The sequence below is a fragment of the Pantherophis guttatus genome, chromosome 17, assembly GCF_059756535.1.
Source record: "Pantherophis guttatus breed Tessera chromosome 17, ASM5975653v1, whole genome shotgun sequence".
Classification (NCBI taxonomy): domain Eukaryota; kingdom Metazoa; phylum Chordata; class Lepidosauria; order Squamata; family Colubridae; genus Pantherophis; species Pantherophis guttatus.
Genome location: NC_142079.1, coordinates 3,707,710 through 3,724,845, shown reverse-complemented (window position 1 = coordinate 3,724,845; position 17,136 = coordinate 3,707,710). Strand labels below are relative to the sequence as shown.

The 17,136-nt window shown below is 41.1% G+C and overlaps 2 protein-coding genes across 9 annotated transcripts in view; one reads left to right on the top strand and one right to left on the bottom strand.

Annotated features, from left to right (window-relative positions):
• HORMAD2 (HORMA domain containing 2) overlaps positions 1–5,482 on the bottom strand; it is a 26,262-nt gene extending 20,780 nt beyond the window's left edge. For 2 of the 7 annotated variants that reach the window (XM_087880490.1, XM_060685138.2), the window contains exon 1: positions 2,111–2,273. The gene's annotated coding sequence lies outside the window, so the exon portion shown is untranslated. Of the gene's footprint in view, positions 1–146; positions 1,322–1,526; positions 1,689–2,110; positions 2,274–5,401 lie in introns of those variants that run through there. The other 5 variants (XM_087880491.1, XM_034426140.3, XM_034426143.3 and 2 more) reach the window with 3 other exon arrangements.
• Positions 3,293–17,136, top strand: LOC117670737 (acyl-CoA dehydrogenase family member 11-like). 2 transcript variants are annotated; one of them, XM_087880488.1, is made up of 14 exons: positions 3,293–3,421; positions 5,537–5,769; positions 7,434–7,533; positions 9,271–9,388; positions 10,116–10,258; positions 10,381–10,527; positions 11,236–11,330; positions 12,102–12,201; positions 12,738–12,878; positions 13,264–13,356; positions 13,995–14,102; positions 14,791–14,962; positions 15,765–15,831; positions 16,393–17,136. In XM_087880488.1, exons 1-14 carry the CDS (start codon positions 3,353–3,355, stop codon positions 16,517–16,519), a joined length of 1,713 nt encoding a protein of 570 aa, XP_087736614.1. In that variant the 5' UTR covers positions 3,293–3,352; the 3' UTR covers positions 16,520–17,136. The 2 variants fall into 2 exon arrangements, with proteins under 2 accessions (XP_087736614.1, XP_087736613.1); XM_087880487.1 differs by lacking the exon at positions 3,293–3,421 and adding an exon at positions 3,930–4,116.

The window sequence follows — 17,136 nt, the reverse complement described above, 5'->3', positions numbered from 1 at the left end:
AAGTCTTTTTTTTTTAACCTTTTAAATATTTATTTTAAAACATTTAAGGGACAAAATAAATGGCTGGATAAAATGTAACTGAAGGAAGTTTTTTAAAAAGACATTATAGATAGAAAGTGTAACAGAATAACAGATTTGGAAGGTACCTTGGAGGTCATCTATTTCAACCCCCTACTCAAGCAGGAGTCCCTATACCATTTTTGACAAGTGGCTATCAAATCTCTCAGTCTCTCCAGTCTAGCCTACAACTTTTGATAAACAAAATTTTACAATTTTACAATATCATAACTTTTAAAATATATTGTCTCAGTTTGGCGGCTGTTTGTTTTAATTATTTTTTTGAAAAGCTTAAACATTTGTTTCAAAACATGTAAAGGATAAAACAAATGGCTACATATAAAAGACAAATCGACATCATGGGTAAAAATACATCTGTGAATAAATTTTAAATAAAATTTAACATGTTTTTCATTTTGTTTTTTAAACCAATGCATTTTATGTCCTTCTGTTTTGTTTTTAAATCTTAAATTAAAATCAATGTGATGGGTAAATGAAAAGTTCTTTTTAATAATAATTTTAAGGTACAGGTAACTGAAGAGACAAAAGGGTTTTCTTAGAAATTTAAGGAATAGCCAAGGGAAGAGAAAATGTACTTTATAGTAATAATTTAAGTAAAAGAAAAACAAAGAGTTCTTTTTAACAATAATTGAAGGGGCAGACAATGGTGGAGAATTGAATTGAGACAGAATATCAATTTATTATGACTAATTAAATAAAGATAAGAATGTCTCAGTTTTGAGGGGGTTGTTTGTTTTTATTGTTTTAAAGATTTAAACATTTGTTTCAAAACATTTATAAAAGGCAAAATAAAGAAGATGATAAAGACAAAAAAAGACATTAGGGGTGAAAATAAATCTGTGAATAAATTTAAAATACAATTTGACATATTTTCATATCGTTGTTGTTGTTTTAAATCAATGCATTTTATGCCCTGGTTTGTTTTTAAATCAATGCAACAGGCAAGTGAAGAGGAAAAAAAAACATTTTTAGTAATAATTTAAGAGGCAGGTGATGAAAGAGAAAAAGCTCTTCATAATAATTTATGGAATAACCAGTGGAAGAGAAAATATACTTTATAGCAATAATTTAAGCAATAGGGAGCTGAAGAACGAAAGGCTCTCTTTAACAATAAATGGTAGAGAGCTCCTTTGAATATCAATTTATTACAAAGATGGGAAAAATAAGAGTAACTTTTCAAAAAGCTGTGAGGGGATTTTGGCGGGAAGAAGGAGGCCATCTTGGTCCGCCATCATTTCTCCTCAGGTGCCTCATTCCCCCCCTCAAGCCCCGCCTGGGCAGCTCTCTTCTCAGTCGCTCTTTTAACTTTTTATTCCTTTTTCTTTTATTCCTTGCTATTTATTGCATCCCTCATTCGCCCTTGGAGTCGGAGCAGCCTATAAACCTCCCAACAGAAAGATTAAAATAACTAAAATAATATTTCTTCTTGTAGGGAGTTGGGTACTGACTGGGCTGCCTGCTTTTCCCTTTCTTTGGAGCATCAAAGCTCTTTTCATTTTATTTGGGAGGTAAAAAGTGGCCCAATTGGTAAAATTCTGTTTTGTTTCATTTTTTTCCTCTAACTCTGCCGTCCCCACTTCTGTTTAGTTAAACCTCAGACGAAGCTCTCTTTTCAGCTGAAGGAAGATAAAAATTTGGGCGGGAAAAGGCAACATGCTCATTTTTTTTTTTTTTTAGTGAACTCAATTTTTTTTAGCTTTAATGAAGCACACAAAATATTTTTTTTCTTCTTCTTCTTTCAGATCCTATCCTGCCTTTGCATTTGTGGCCTGTTATTATATAATAGAGGATTTCATATATAAGGGAAGAAAATTAAGTCATCCTCCTCCTTAGGGGGAAAGTTAGAATTATTGGCAGTACCACAAGAATTATATAATAGATTTAATGTTAAATAGCCTGTCTTATATTGTCAAGGTTCAATTTCTCTTTGAATTCACTGCTGCTTCACCGCAGTTTACAAGCATCCTTCTAACATTGTGTGTGTGTGTCCCTTTGCTGTAGTTTTCCCTTCTTCCAGTTAATCTAATCTAACCTCCTCCTGCACCATTCCAACCCTTTTCCCCTGAACGCATCCTAAACTCTGTTGCTTTACAACTTCAGCAGCTTTAAGCCTGTGGACTTCAATTCCCAGAATTCCCCAACAACTCCCAGAATTCCCCAGCCGCCATGCTTTAAGATGTACAGGCTTTTCAACTGCTTTTCAACTTCAGCAGCTTTAAGCCTGTGGACCTCAATTCCCAGAATTCCCCAGCCAGCATGCTTGAAAATGGGTGGACTTCAACTCCCAGAATCCCCCAACAACTCCCAGAATTCCCCAACCAGCATGTTTGAAAATGGGTGGACTTCAATTCCCAGAATTCCCCAGCCAGCATGCTTGAAAATGGGTGGACTTCAACTCCCAGAATTCCCCAACAACTCCCAGAATTCCCCAGCTGCCATGCTTTAAGATGTACAGGCTTTTCAACTACTTTTCAACTTCAGCAGCTTTAAGCCTGTGGACCTCAATTCCCAGAATTCCCCAGCCAGCATGCTTGAAAATGGGTGGACTTCAACTCCCAGAATTCCCCAGCCGGCATGCTTGAAAATGGGTGGACTTCAACTCCCAGAAGTCCCCAACAACTCCCAGAATTCCCCATGCTTTAAGATGTACAGGCTTTTCAACTGCTTTTCAACTTCAGCAGCTTTAAGCCTGTGGACCTCAGTTCCCAGAATTCCCCAGCCAGCATGCTTGAAAATGGGTGGACTTCAACTCCCAGAATTCCCCAACAACTCCCAGAATTCCCCAGCCGCCATGCTTTAAGATGTACAGGCTTTTCAACTGCTTTCCAATTTCAGCAGCTTTAAACCTATGGACCTCAATTCCCAGAATTCCCCAGCCAGCATGCTTGAAAATGGGTGGACTTCAACTCCCAGAATTCCCCAACAACTCCCAGAATTCCCCAGCCGCCACGCTTTAAGATGTACAGGCTTTTCAACTGCTTTTCAGCTTGACCTTTCCCCAGCCAGCATCCCTTTATGGGTTTTACTTCCCAGGATTCCCCAACTAGGAGGGTGGACTTCCTGAATTCGGGCTGAGAAAGGCTAATCTAGCGATCCAAAGTCATTTCGTGAGCTGTTTTAATTCAGGCTGGAGCCTCTCTCTCCATTTTAGTACATAACTTTGCTCATTTCTCTGCTTTTGCAGACCGCTTTCTGGATTATGTTTTCCTGGCCTTCCCGGGGTATGATTGGCATGTAGATCCATTTTTGATTTTTAACTTTTTTTAAAGATGGGATGGGAAGCACATCAGCTCTTTTCCAGTCCTCTGGTACCTTGAAAGACTTTCAGATCTGGGAATCAGAGGTAAGATTCCCAGATCACCTCTGGCTCTTTCCTTGCCACATCCAGCTTGGCCTCTATAATAATAGCTTTGTTCTTTTCTGTGTGTTGGAAGATCTGTTTCTTGATTATCCTTTATTATTTATTATTATTTATTATTTATTAATTGGTTCAATTTGTATGCTGCCCCTCTCCGAAGACTCAGGGCGGCTCACAATGCATTTAAAGTTATTATAAAAAAACATTTAAAAATTAAAAACATTAAAAACTTTTCCGGGATCTTCCCAGCTATTAATGTGAGACTGATTGGTCTGAAGTTTCCTGGGTCCTTTTTTTTTTTTTTTTTAAGATAGAGGGGTGATATGGGGGGGGGGCTTCGAAGACCGCCTGCCAACCGCTTGCGGTCCCCGACCCCCGGCCCCATTTCTTGGAGCCACCCAGCCCAAAGCCGCTTTCGCAATGCCTCCGGGGGTGGAAGAGCTGTTCAAAAGCTCGTGATCCTCTTCTCTTGTTGCAATATTCATCTGGCATCTCGCGCTGGAGGGCAAAAACTCCGCCCCGGCCTGCACTTCTCCAGCGGGAGCCTTTGCGGGAACCGGGAAGCTGCGGAGCGCTCCAGGACCCCTCTCTCTGCAAACATGGAGGCGCCTCGGATAGGGAACCTCTATCTGGAAGACCCCTTGCTCCAGGGTTACCTGAGAGCCCATCTGCCCGCCCAGGTGGGTCAGCGCCAGGCGGGGACTCGGCGGTGGGAGCAGCAGGGCTGGCTCGGCGCTTCTCTTCCTTTGCTGCCCTTGGCCCCCTCCCCACTGCTTTTGCTCCTGCGCCCCTGCTCAGGTCCCTTGACCGGATAGGGACTGGAAGGTGAGGGAACCGCAGCGCTAGATGAGCGAGAATTCCTGCCCGGGCCAAGAGGGTGGACTAGAAGACCTCCGAGGCACCTTCCAGCCGGAGGGTTCTAGGAGAGTGCCAACCAGGTCGGAAAGCTCCAATTCTCTGCGTCTCAGATTTGGGACCTCGTGCTTGCAGGGGCAAAAAGCAGAAAAAAGGGAGAAATTAAAATACCGGAGGCGGGAAAGACTTTTCCCTGTTCCTGGGACTAGAGCAGCGCTTCCCGAACCTGTTCCTTCATTCCCCAAAACTGCATGTCAGGAGGTCCTTTTTACTTAATGTAGGTAAAACTCTTTAAGTCTATTTAGATATTCTTATTGGGATTGGGTAATGGGTTTGTGCCTTGTTACCATTATATATATTAAAAAAAAACTCTGTTACCCAATTTTACAAGGACTAATATATATTAATATATATTTAATATATATTAAAATATATTAAAAAAAAACTCTGTTACCCAATTTTACAAGGACTAAAGCTGTGCAAAAGGCACTTTGGCTTCCAGGCACAGCTCTTATCTTTTTAATGCAGAGGTTAAAGAGCAAAGACCAGTTGTTCTTTTGGAAGTAGACCAAATGGGATAAATAATTGTCTAATAAATCCTTTTGGTGTGACATGCCAACTGGAACTGGGAGAGTTGCTCAATTTCTGTTCCCCAATGCATGAACATGTTTCAGATTCAGTACCAGAGACAGCTGATCGGGAAAAGGAACTTTGTTTCAGAGATGCCTTTCCAACCTGTATTTTCATCGTTTCACCCCAGAAATGGGTGATACGCATGCAGTGAAAGAATATAGAATAATAGGGTCGGAAGGGACTTTGGACTGAATTGTAATGAATATGTGCAGAAACTTCAGGCTAGTTACCAGCTCACATGTATTCCGAGTGTTCTTTAGGAAAGACACTGAGATGTAACCAGATTGTACCAACCACAAATTTAGCTTGAGGTTTGAAGAAGCAACATCAGCTTCAACCGCAAGTGAAACTACAGACCAAATAAGAAAGAAAGAAAGAGAGAGAGAGAGAGAAGGAAAGAAAAAAAGAAAGAAAGAAAGAAAGAAAGAAAGAAAGAAAGAAAGAAAGAAAAAATAAGAAAGCAACATTTCAACTTACCTTCCTTTATTCCTCTCTACTTTCTGGTTGTCTGTGGAGATTCTCAGTTTTCCTGGTCATAGTTCTCTCAAATGTGCTTTTTCAAAAGGCAACTTTCTGGTTCCTGTCTTTCATATTTATGCATTGACCTTGTAGGTGTTTGCTGAGGTGAACGTTGACCTGGAACGGTTCGGAGCTCGTTTGAGAGATGAAATTTACTCTTTGGGTCATGAGTGTGAGCTAAACCCTCCTAGATTATTGCATTTTGATGCCTGGGGACAACGTGTGGACCAAGTGACCACCTGCCCAGCCTGGAAGAGGCTGAAGGACATCTCTGCTGAGGAGAGCCTTGTGGCTGAAGGTTATAAAAGGAGATATTCCTGTTGGAGGTACTGCTGTGGTTTATGGGAGCCATGCAAAGCCATGTGAACCTGTTTGGGTATCTCTTGCATATTCTTGAATCTTAGCATGGCTTAATGTTTGGTAGGATTCTTTTTTGTAGTAATAATTAATTAAATTTAGATGGTACCCAACTCCCAGTAAATCTCTGAGGGAGATGGGCAGTTTAGAAATAGGAAACACAAACACACATGTCATATTAAATGACAAAGTGTACTTTATGTTACCTAGTCATTGAGTGCTTTGCACCAAGGACTGTTTTTGCTATAGTCTTCCTTTTTTTTTTTTTTTTTTTTACAAAATAATGACTTGTATTAAAGTTTTAAGATACACAGATAAAAAGCTAATGCAAATTAAGAAAAATATTAAAAAGTAAAAACAAAATATAAAAAGTGCAGAGAAAAATATAAAAAGATATAGTAAACAGGAAAAAAGATATCCAAAGACTTGACTTCCCCCATCTCGCATGTACAAGCAATTTAAATAACTTATAATAATTCCCAAGTGCATTGTTTGCAAATATCCTGGAATTCTTCCAAAGTTAGAATATTTTGCTCCATTCTGTTACTTCTCTTTTAATTATAATCTTTAGTTTGTTTTGGTTCTATGTTCAACCTTCAAAGTCCTTTTATCATGGTTTGTTCTAATCCACAATATTTTTCCCACAGGAAGGTTTATTATATTTAATTTCAAAAACTTCCTCTTTTTACAGAATTCTAAATCATCCATAAGATGAATTATTATAATTATTTTTTTAAAAAAATAAATCTTTATTTATATTTATAGTTAAAAAAGAAGACAACACACCACACAAATAACAAAACAAAACAACAAAACAAAAAACATAAATGCATATAGATATTGCCTTAGTAACCTAATATTTAGTACAAACCTATACAATAAATTCATACTACATTCCGGGGGAGACAGAACAACCTATTTTAAATTTATAAATCAATCAGGTCTATCTGACCTCACTTTATGTGTATAATAAAATATTTTCAATAAATACAACGTCTATTTATATTATTCTGATTTTGATTTTGATTTTCTTTTCAATAGCCAAGTATACCATTTTTCCCAAGATAAACATGTTTGTGTTTGGTCTCTATCTTTCCATTTTTTTGTCAATCTATCTGCTTCCACGCAGCCCAAAAGCTTCTTTATTATTGCTTCATCTGATGGGATATTTTTATCTTTCCAGAATTGAGCAAATGTTATTCTCGCTGCAGTAATAATATGTAATACGAGGTACCATGAATCTTTTTTTAATGTTTTCTGGTTTATAATTATTTATACGCAGAACTATCCCCTCTCCCCCACATCACTGCCACTGGTCTGCAGAGCCAGAAAGGTTAGGGACTGCTGCTCTAAGCTTTCTGGAGACCACTGTCATACATTCTCACTGCAGGGAGCTGCTGTCTGCAGCGGGTGTGGGTGATCCCCAGTCCTCTCTTTCTCTGGAGAGGAATTCTGAAAAGCTGGTTCCTATATCAGCTCCTCATTCCACTGCATTTTTGGGCTCTCCTGTAACCAACTTCTTTACCATTGCTTCCTTGGAAGTCCTTTTCCCAGTAGTGTTTTAACTCTGGGAGTGACAGGACATTTTGTGGAAGCACGCCAAATATAGCTTCATATATTTCTCTTTTCATAGCCGTGTTTATCAGGCTGCCAAGCTGTATCTTTTTATATTTTCTTCTGCTTGCTACACATCCCCTCTAGCCATGACTGATGGAGCAGCAAAAGTAATTGAGGTAAGCCTTTAATATTCAACAGGTGGGACTGTTGGACTAAGCAACTCTTCTTATTATTTAATACCTCCAAGTGTACTTACTAGTGTAAAATAAACTCTATTGTATCCTCTTAAAGAACAGATTGTTAAATTTATTGGAAAGTCACATCCATTTTGTACCTGTTGAATAGTCAAAGCTCTTTCCATCTACACCATCAAAAAATTCCTTGAAGGATGGTTGGATTCTGCCCCTCCTCTCCCCCCACCCCCCAGCAACAGTCCCAGGATCTGGTTCCAATTTCAAATCATTTTACTTTGTAAGCCATCCAGAATCATCAAGAATGAATTGGGCGGCCATGTATATTTTCATGTATAAATAGACATAAGTCATAAATCGTGTCCTGTCACTCCCAGAGCCCGTACAACAATACTGGACCTGTGTGCCAAAAGCCACAGTTGATGATGCAACTTAACAACTGGTTCTCGAAATCGTCTTGACAGGGAAGAGGTGAGCATTTGGCTGCTGTGATCATGGGGAGTAGAAGAGCTGGTTGGACCACAGCATCCTTCAACTGCTGCCTATTTGCTGCTACTGTTGGTGGGATCAGCAGAAGTGTGGTAGCACACTCTGATGGCTGATTTACTAAGTCCAGAAGTCAAAGGCAGACCGGTTGACTTTCTGCAGATAAAAGGTTTATGCAGCGAATGGGTGAAGCAGCCAGAGCTGAAGGCACAAGAATAATTGTCAAGCCAGCGCGTAAGGGGTCATTTCCAGGCATCACGAAGCCTCCACCAGAGAGATTTTGTAGCCCAGGCTGCAGCTTTTTACTCCAATTCAGCTGGCATTCATTAAGGCTGAAAAGGCAACCAGGAGAACAACTCAAGGCATCCTGTCTTAGAAGGAAGCCTTGGGGCACCTTTTAATTGGAAGCCCCTGGTTGAGTAGCTGCATGGGTTAATCCAGCTCAGAGTCTTGCGTGCTAGTAGGAATTGATTTTGGAATTGATTCCAGCCTGGTTCCCCTCTGTGGTGTTACATATAGTACCAAGGCCTTGGTGATTGTCCCACTCCTCTGAGCATGCCTTAGGCCATGACAGTTGAGAGCTGAGGGTGTAACATCTCTGGAGATGCTACCTTGCCTAACTTTGCTGCTCAGCAACTTTTGCCATGAACCTGTTTGGCAGCTACCCTTCTGTGCCAGGGTTCCTGACTACCTTGCTGCTTTTGATATTAGATGCAAGTATGATTATGATGAAGGGATGCGGTGGCTTAGTGACTAAGACACTGAGCATATTGATCAGAAGGTCGACAGTTCAGTGGTTCGAATCCCTAGTGCCGCGTAATAGGTGAGCTCCCGTTACTTGTCCCAGCTTCTGCCAACCTAGCAGTTTGAAAGCATATAAACAAGTAGAAAAATAGGGACCCCCTTTGGTGGGAAAGTAACAGTGCTCCGTGCGCCTTTGGCATTGAGTCATGCTGGCCACCTGACCACGGAGACGTCTTCGGACAGCGCTGGCTCTTCAGCCTAGAAATGGAGATGAACACCACCCCTAGAGCTGGAAATAACTACCATGCATGTGCAGGGGAACCTTTACCTTACACCTTATGATTATGATGGTGACCACAGTGTACTTTTAGTCCTCTTGCTTGTGTCATCCCATCTCACATAGGAAATGAAGGGCGGGCTGACAGATATTTCATCTCTCCATCCATCTATATACAGTATCTGCCTTTTGTCTCTTGCTTGCAACTCCAACAGTCTTTAGGGATCCCAAAACCCCTGGAAGAAGCCTATGCTCATTTGACATCAGGTGACCCCAAGACATTCTGGATCTCTGGCCAATGGATGACTGAACGCAAAGGTGGCTCTGATGTTGGTAAGGGGATGCAACATGGGAGACCCAATCCTTTCTTTCTGAAATAATACAGGTTAGCGAATAAGATTGTATTTGGGTAGGCTGACTTACTCAACAGTCTGCATTTAAAGAAGTTTACATTCATATGTTAGGCTATTTTTCCAGGCATGTTTTTTTGGGGGAGAGGGGGGGGTTTGCTACATTTTGAATTTATTTATGTATGCTATTCTATAAAAAAGGGAATGGGAAATCCATAAACTACAACTTGCACAATGGCTATACAAGTTACCGCCTTCTACATTAATCTTCAATGCAGTTCTTCTGCAATCACAGATGGCAGATAAAATCAGATACCTTGTTCACACAGAGGCTACCCAATATCCCTGATGAAACACCTCTTCAGAGGCAGAGGAATTGTGCTGTCGGCTAATTTAAACTTTAATAGCTAGACTATTAAATAGTGATTGACATTAATGAGAAAGTATTGCATTTTTAAAAGGCATTTTGGTGTTTCAACGTTTGGGATCTGGTCTGGCTATAAGAAAAGGTTTGTTTGCTTGAGCAAGCACTACCTCTTGAAGTCCAACCTACCTCACAGGTTTGTGCTGGGGAAAATAAGAAAAGGGAGTTGCGAAGGTCACCATAAACTCCTGAATGGAAAGCAGAAGCAAAATTTAATCAACCAGTGGTCATTAGTCCTCTTTTAGGGAAAATTCCCAGCCCCAAAATGTGGGGGTTTTTTCTCCAGGAGGTGGAACAGAAACTGTTGCACGGGAACTTCCAGATGGCTCCTACAGCCTGCATGGATTCAAATGGTTCACATCAGCGGCTGATTCAGACATGACGCTGACCCTGGCAAGGATCGTGGGCCCTGATGGGCAAGTAAAACAGGTCAGTTTCCCAGGCCAACCCAAAGAATATGAAACAGCAGCTTGCAAGTAGTTACACGGTCAGTAATGTCCGAATTCCAGCTCCGTTTATGTGGTCTGAAGCTAGCATCTTTTGTGTGGCAGGGCTCCCGAGGCCTCTCGCTCTTCTACCTGAAAATATATGAGGATGGGAAGCTGAACGGCATAAAAATAGAGAGGCTGAAAGAGAAGCTGGGCACGAGGGCGTTGCCAACGGCAGAGCTGTTGCTGGATGGAGCTCGAGCACATCTGGTAGGAACCACGGAGGAAAGTATTTCGTCCGTTCAGGATATTGAGAGGAGCACAGAGAGTGCGGTCAGGCAGGGAAGGCTGCTGACCTTGAAAGGAGGGAATCAGCAAGATGGAAGGGCTCACTTAGACCAGCGTTTTTCAGGATTGGCAACTTTGAAATATGTAGACTTCAATTCCCAGAATTCCCCAGCTAGCATATGGATTTATACCAGTAGGTGGAAAAGCTATGCAGGGGAAGATCCTCACCTTTAGTGTCTGGTGCGGCTTACTTCAAACGATTTCTGTTGTTTTTAAAACTGTTAGCAGAAAAAAAAAAGCTTGAGACTTCTGAACAACGGTTCAAAAAAATTTTGACCCCAGAGGATGGTACAATAGGCCTCTTTGGTGCATTCAGTTGCAAACATGGTTTTAGTATCGTATGTTGCTCCTTTGCTTGAATTGTGTGTACTCAGCTTTATGGTTCCTCTGATACACAGACTTTGTACATTTTTAGAATTAGTTATTTAAATTGAAAGGTTGGTTTGTAGGTCTAGTCTTCCTGCCTTTGCTTCAAGCCAAATGCTCTTCTCTTTCTCTGATCCTGAAAATGGTATTTAAGAAAAAAAAAAAAATTTTTTTGAAATGTACCACTGCTGCCCATTTAATTGCAATTAACTTTTTAAGGGGAACCGAATCAAATCGTTTGAAGCTGTTCCTTGTTGCTTTCAGATCTCTACGGAAGGCCAGGGGATACCTTACATTGCCAACATGTTGAACATCGCTAGGATCTATAATGCTGTGGGTGCAGCAGGAAGTATGAGAAGGTGATTTTTCAAGCCTGAGAAGTAAAAGCAACTAAGAAAAACTATATCTGGACAAAATTAAAAGCAATTCAGTTCTACTGTTATCTCAAGGATAATTGGGCAAAGAGTGAGAACAATTGGGAAAATGTAGTTTGGCATGTCCTAAATTTCAAACTGCTAAAGATGTGATGACATCACCTGAAAATGTTGGTCAACTTCCTGCAAACTACAGAGGATTACTCAGGTGTATTAAAAGCATTTCAACATCGTCACGCACCTATCTGCAAACTTTGTTTTAAGCAAAAAGAATATGCCAAAAAAATACCCATTTTGTTCTCCAGTATTGGCAGCATGTGTTGTTGTCTGCCTGCAGCCTGCAGAGCTGGCAGCAGAGCCAGACAGTGAGGAGGCTGGGGAGGAACATGGGTTCCTGAGTGGAGGGGTTGTTCCCGTAGTCTGTATAACGAGAAATGGAAATAATTTTGCTACCTAGAGGCTGGATTGATAAAGAGGAAAAAATTCCTAGCATTTTTATTATATTAATGTTATATCCTTCCAGTGTATAATGTTATATATTGTCTTTGGTGATATCAGAAATAGTACAGGCCTCCTGCGAGAGCAAGAGGTTGGACTAGATGACCTACAAGGTTCCTTCCAACTCTTGTTACTGTTACAGTGTTATGCCTTAATTAAAGAATGAAATTAAATGCTGGGAAATAGTAGAAATACATTTTAAAAATTGGAGCAAAGGCAGCACTTAATCCCTGTGGCTGGCTTTGTTCCTATCCATAGAGTGGTCAACCTGGCACGGGATTATGCCACCAAAAGGGAAGCCTTTGGAAAACCCCTCAAAGATCACCCTTTGCACATGCAAACTCTGGCACGAATGGAGGTGAGCACACGCCCTCTTGGGTCCAGACTCCAGGGGTACTTGGGAAAGATTCCAGAATGTTCTCCTACGGTTGTTTGGAATCAGATGCCAGTGTAGGGAGAGTAGCATACAATTGGAGAACTTTAACAACAGAATGAAGCATGTAAGATTCAGAAAGTTTAACCCACTATGGAAGGAGAGGTAGTTTGCTGTAGTGCTGAGGGCACAAGGCTGGGAAATGGGGACTTCTAGTCCGACCTTAAGTCCAAAGCCAGCGGGGTGACCTTGGGCCAGTTACGCGGTCTCAGCTCTAGGAAGAAGAAGCAGGCAAGGGCAAATCCTTCCGAAATCCTTTCCAAGAGAACTGCAGGGATTTGTCCAGGAACTTGCCACACACAGGGAAACAGCCATTGCCACCCGCAAACCATGGTTTGTAGTTTGCCATGTGATTATTGTTCCGGATAGTTGTAGAGGGAGGAAGCAGGAGGAGGAAGGGAGGAAGTTGCCGGCCTCGAGGTGCCGGTTTGCTCAGACGAACTGCCTTCCCACTTGTGCAGGTGCAAAGCCAAGCAGCGTTCCTGCTGCTGATGGAGCTGGCGAGACTGCTTGGCCTGGAAGAAACGAAGGCGGCGACGGAGCAGGAGAAGCACCTGCTGAGGCTGCTCACCCCTCTCACTAAACTTTATACTGCAAAGCAGGTCACGCTCAGTTTGATGCCATGGGCTAATCAGTGTCCACGACTGGCAAAGAGGGCGCCTATACAGGGCCATTGAGTCTACGGGATCAAAGAATTGGGAATCATTGTCAGCCCCTCTTCCCCTAACAACGTTTATTCACAGGCATCAGTTTTTGTCATAAACTCATGAAAGCAGAATGCCTTTGAATGAAATGGGTTTGTCAGAAGAGGGGCTAGTGGGATCCTGGTTATTTGGTTTGGCAGAAGACCATAAGCAAACAGGCCCCTGAATCCTCAAGTAAATTAGATAAAAGATCAAATGCACAAAAGTAAAAACATTCAAACATTTACGTATCTGGAGCCTGGCAAATTTCTCAGATGTGTAAACAAGTCAGTTTGTGTTTCAGGCAATTGCTATGAACTCGGAAGGCCTGGAGTGTTTTGGAGGACAGGGCTTCATGGAAGACACAGGTGTGCCTGTTATTGTTCGGGATAGCCAGGTAAAGAAGCACTGGACTTTTAGTTTTGTTTTTTTACTCCTTCTTTACTTTCTTGCATCCTGCTGCTAATTTAGGGAGAAAAAGCAGGAAGAGAAATTTGCACCTTATTTCCTTTGTTTCACTTTTTTTCCCTGACATTCCTTTTGTTATCGCAGAGTTCTGAGATCATGAAGAAAAGGGAAAAAGGTAATTCAGGCCTCTGAATACTCAGAAAGTACTTTCTTAAGGAATGCAGTCTCTTATAATGAATATTTGCCTTTGAAAAAACAATAGTAGCATTCCATAACACCTGAATGTGTTCCAAGTGCATTTGGAAAATAAATTCACTTACAAACCAAACTATTTAAAAATTACATTTCTAAGGTCATTACTGACAACTGCTATATTTTGAGAATAACATATAAAAGATCTTTCTGACCACATTAATGCTTTTAAAGTACAGAACTTTCATTCATAGAAGGGGGAAAAAACCCTTATCCTTGAGTGTTTATAGGGCTAGACTAGGAATGGAAAACCCGAGAATATCATGGAAGCTATTGGGAGACTTTGGGACTGTTATGCTTGGTCAGCCCAACTTATTCCTCCAGGTTGTTGCTTTAGCATCTGTTTCTTGAGCTCTGCTTCCCTTTCACCGGCAGGTGCTTTCAATCTGGGAGGGAACCACGAACATCCTGTCCCTGGATGTTCTGCGCTGCATCCTCAAGAGCCAAGGAAAAGCGCTGGATGTCTTTTTCTCCACTGCCCAGGTAGGCTCTCTGAAGGCACCCATACCTGAGTTTGTCACACCACCTATAAATGTTAACATTTGAGATGCTCCTAGTAGAAGCAACAGGCTCACTCGGCCTCATATAAAACTGTGGTGGTCTTTATTGACATTGATTTCTGCTGCTATTGCCCCTTCAGAACTCAGTCCACTGTAGTTTGCAGTTTATTTCATCTTGTTCATAGTTAAGAGAAATTGGTTCACGACAGAAATTGGTCTTTTACGTAGCACAGTCCAAATTTACTGCCACTTCTTATTTTGCCTCCATTCAGGGGAAAAATGTAGCCTTTATCTGCCAAAGCAGAAACCAGTCCAAGGGTCTTAAATCTAAAGCACAGGCAGACCCTGAGGCTTCTAAAAATGATAATTCCAGAATAACATTTAATTTGTCAGAAGATATGACTGGGGAGGCATTGTATGAAGTACATTTTAGCTAAGTGCAAATGGTTTAAGATCAGTTGTACTAATCCTATCCACAAATTTTGGGTACGTAACTCTCAAAAGACCAGCACAGTCCTTAGCCTGAACTGTTACACTGACCTTAGCTGTGACACTGTTCTCCACAGGTGCTTCGGTCACCAGTTCATTTTGAGGTGCCACTAAACCTAGTACTGCGAATTATTATGTGTATTTATTCTGTAACTTGGCGGGGTGGGGGGGGTTCCTTGCAGGCCAAGTTGGAGGCAGCTACCCGGCAGCCCGAACTGCAGGCTTCTGTGCAAATAATTCAGAATAATCTGCAAAAACTCAAGCAGTTTGTTCCAAGAATGGACTCGAAGGGAAAAGCTGGCTGGCAGCTTGCAGCGAGAGACTTTGCCTATGATCTGGCATGGATCTACGAAGGTAATGAAAGAATTGCCTCAAAATATTTTGCTTCCTTACCACAAAATCATCTCAAATTGTTTGAGTGTTGCTCAGAAAGACTCTGAATGATAATCCTCTGAAACAACCCAGCATTCGGAGTTTGTATGCAATGCTTAAAAAAAGAGGATTCTGTAGCCAAAAATAAAAGCACACAGAAAGTGGCTCTTGTTGGGGTGATGGAGTATACAGAAAACCGAACAGAAGATGTCAGTGATGCGCTACTGTTAGAAATGTAAAAACACCAAAGATAACAGTGCAAGACCGAATTGATCAAGGAGGCAGGAAAACCCACAGATTTTGAGCTGGGATTAAATTTAACATCAGTAAAATTAGTCTTCTCTTCTATACATGGGATTTGAAACAGTGCAACCTGGGGGTTTTAAGTCAGGAGCTCAGCCAAGCCTCTTATTTGTCGCCTTTAGCTGCTGCATCACCTTCCTAAGCATCCTACTGATATTTCACCTTCCCAGGAATGCTTGTGATTATTGAACAGGCTCAGGATTCTTTCCTAATTCCACAGCTCATGCTATCAACTGTTCTCCCAAACCCAAGTTTGGCAGTGGCAAAAGAAGCAGCAGGAAGACAGTTCTTTAGGAGAAAGTGGTTCCTGGAATGCTGCTAACCGGGATTAATAGGAAGACTTTAAAGGAGCTTGCAAATTATTCCCTACAGTGGAGAATTCCCCATGTGGTCAAGTGTGGAGCCGATTCAGGTTACAGGGTAGATCTCGTTAGGAGGATAAATCAGAAATGTTCATAGACTATGTATTTAATTCCCACAGGAGTCCTTCTACTGGAGCATGCAGCCAGGGCTGGTGCATCGGCCACAAACATCTATGCTGCTCAGAGGTATCCATTAAATCTAACAAGACAGAAACCCAAAAGATTGCACGCATTAACATCAAACACATATCCTGACTTGGATGAGCAGGGGCAAGCATGTGCATGTGCCATTTAAGTGAGCGGCAGGGGCACGTGCACATTGGCCGCTCACGTGGAACGACCTCCTCTCCCCCCTCCCCACCAGTCCGCAAAGCCAGAAACGTTGGGAAACTCTGTTCTAACTGGTTGTGTGAAGAGGTTCCCTTCCTGGATTCTGAGAAAATCATTCACCTCTGTCCTAACAAGGGGGTATGCAATAATTTGTTTACACCAGCTCAAAATGGTGAGCCAAAACCTTTCTCCAATTTTCTGATATATATGTGTCATTAAGCTCAAGGCAGATGCCATCAAAGCTTTCTGCTGTATACTCTTATTGAATGTTGATTGTCACAGACCTGCGTCAGTAGCCAAGAGGCGCTATCACCTTTCAATCGTGGCAACAGGAAGCAATGTTGAGGTAGATGGGGTCTGAAACTAAGAAATCCAGTTTGAATTTGAAGGCAGAAGGCTTTCTTCTCTCTTCTGCAGGTGGTGTCAGGAGGACGTCTGCCTTGTGGACAGAGAAGAGAAAGCTGGTTCTTACAATTCTACAGCAGCTTCCCTGGATAAATCTTTGGTGTATGATGGGTATCCTTCTCTGAGAGGAAAACTGTAGCAAGTATCAGCTGATCACTAATAAAACGAAGGACAGGAATACAAAATTAAATCCATATTATTTAACAGTAACGATAATACCTTTGGCTTTCCACAGACTTTAGGTAATGCTGTATATTCAAAGTGTACTGGCAAATGCTAAGTATTATGGCATTCAATTCTCATTTTTACCATTTGACTACCTGTAGTGATCTCTGGCAACTTCTATTCTCTCAATTAAAAGTGATTCTTAATATACTACTCCCATCTATATAAATGGGTGTGAAATTAAAATTGTTTTCATAATTTGTCCAATAATGTCATGATGGACATAACACTGTAGATATCTGACACCTGTGATAAATGTCCTTGAAATATTGAATATGGATGTTTAAAAAAATTTCTTTCTCTTTTAGATTATAAATATCCTTTCGTGATTCAGAACAATGTTTTCTTTTTGTGTAATTCTTCCATTCTGATTTCTTTTTTAAAAAGAGTTAAACTTTCTTTTTAAAAAATTCTTTTAACAAGAATTACACAGAACCTTTTCTAAAGTTTTGTTTATGCATATAGATTTAAAAGAAAAGAATGTCTATGCCTTTGCATACTTTGAATAAAGAAATATCTGGCTTGCTGTAA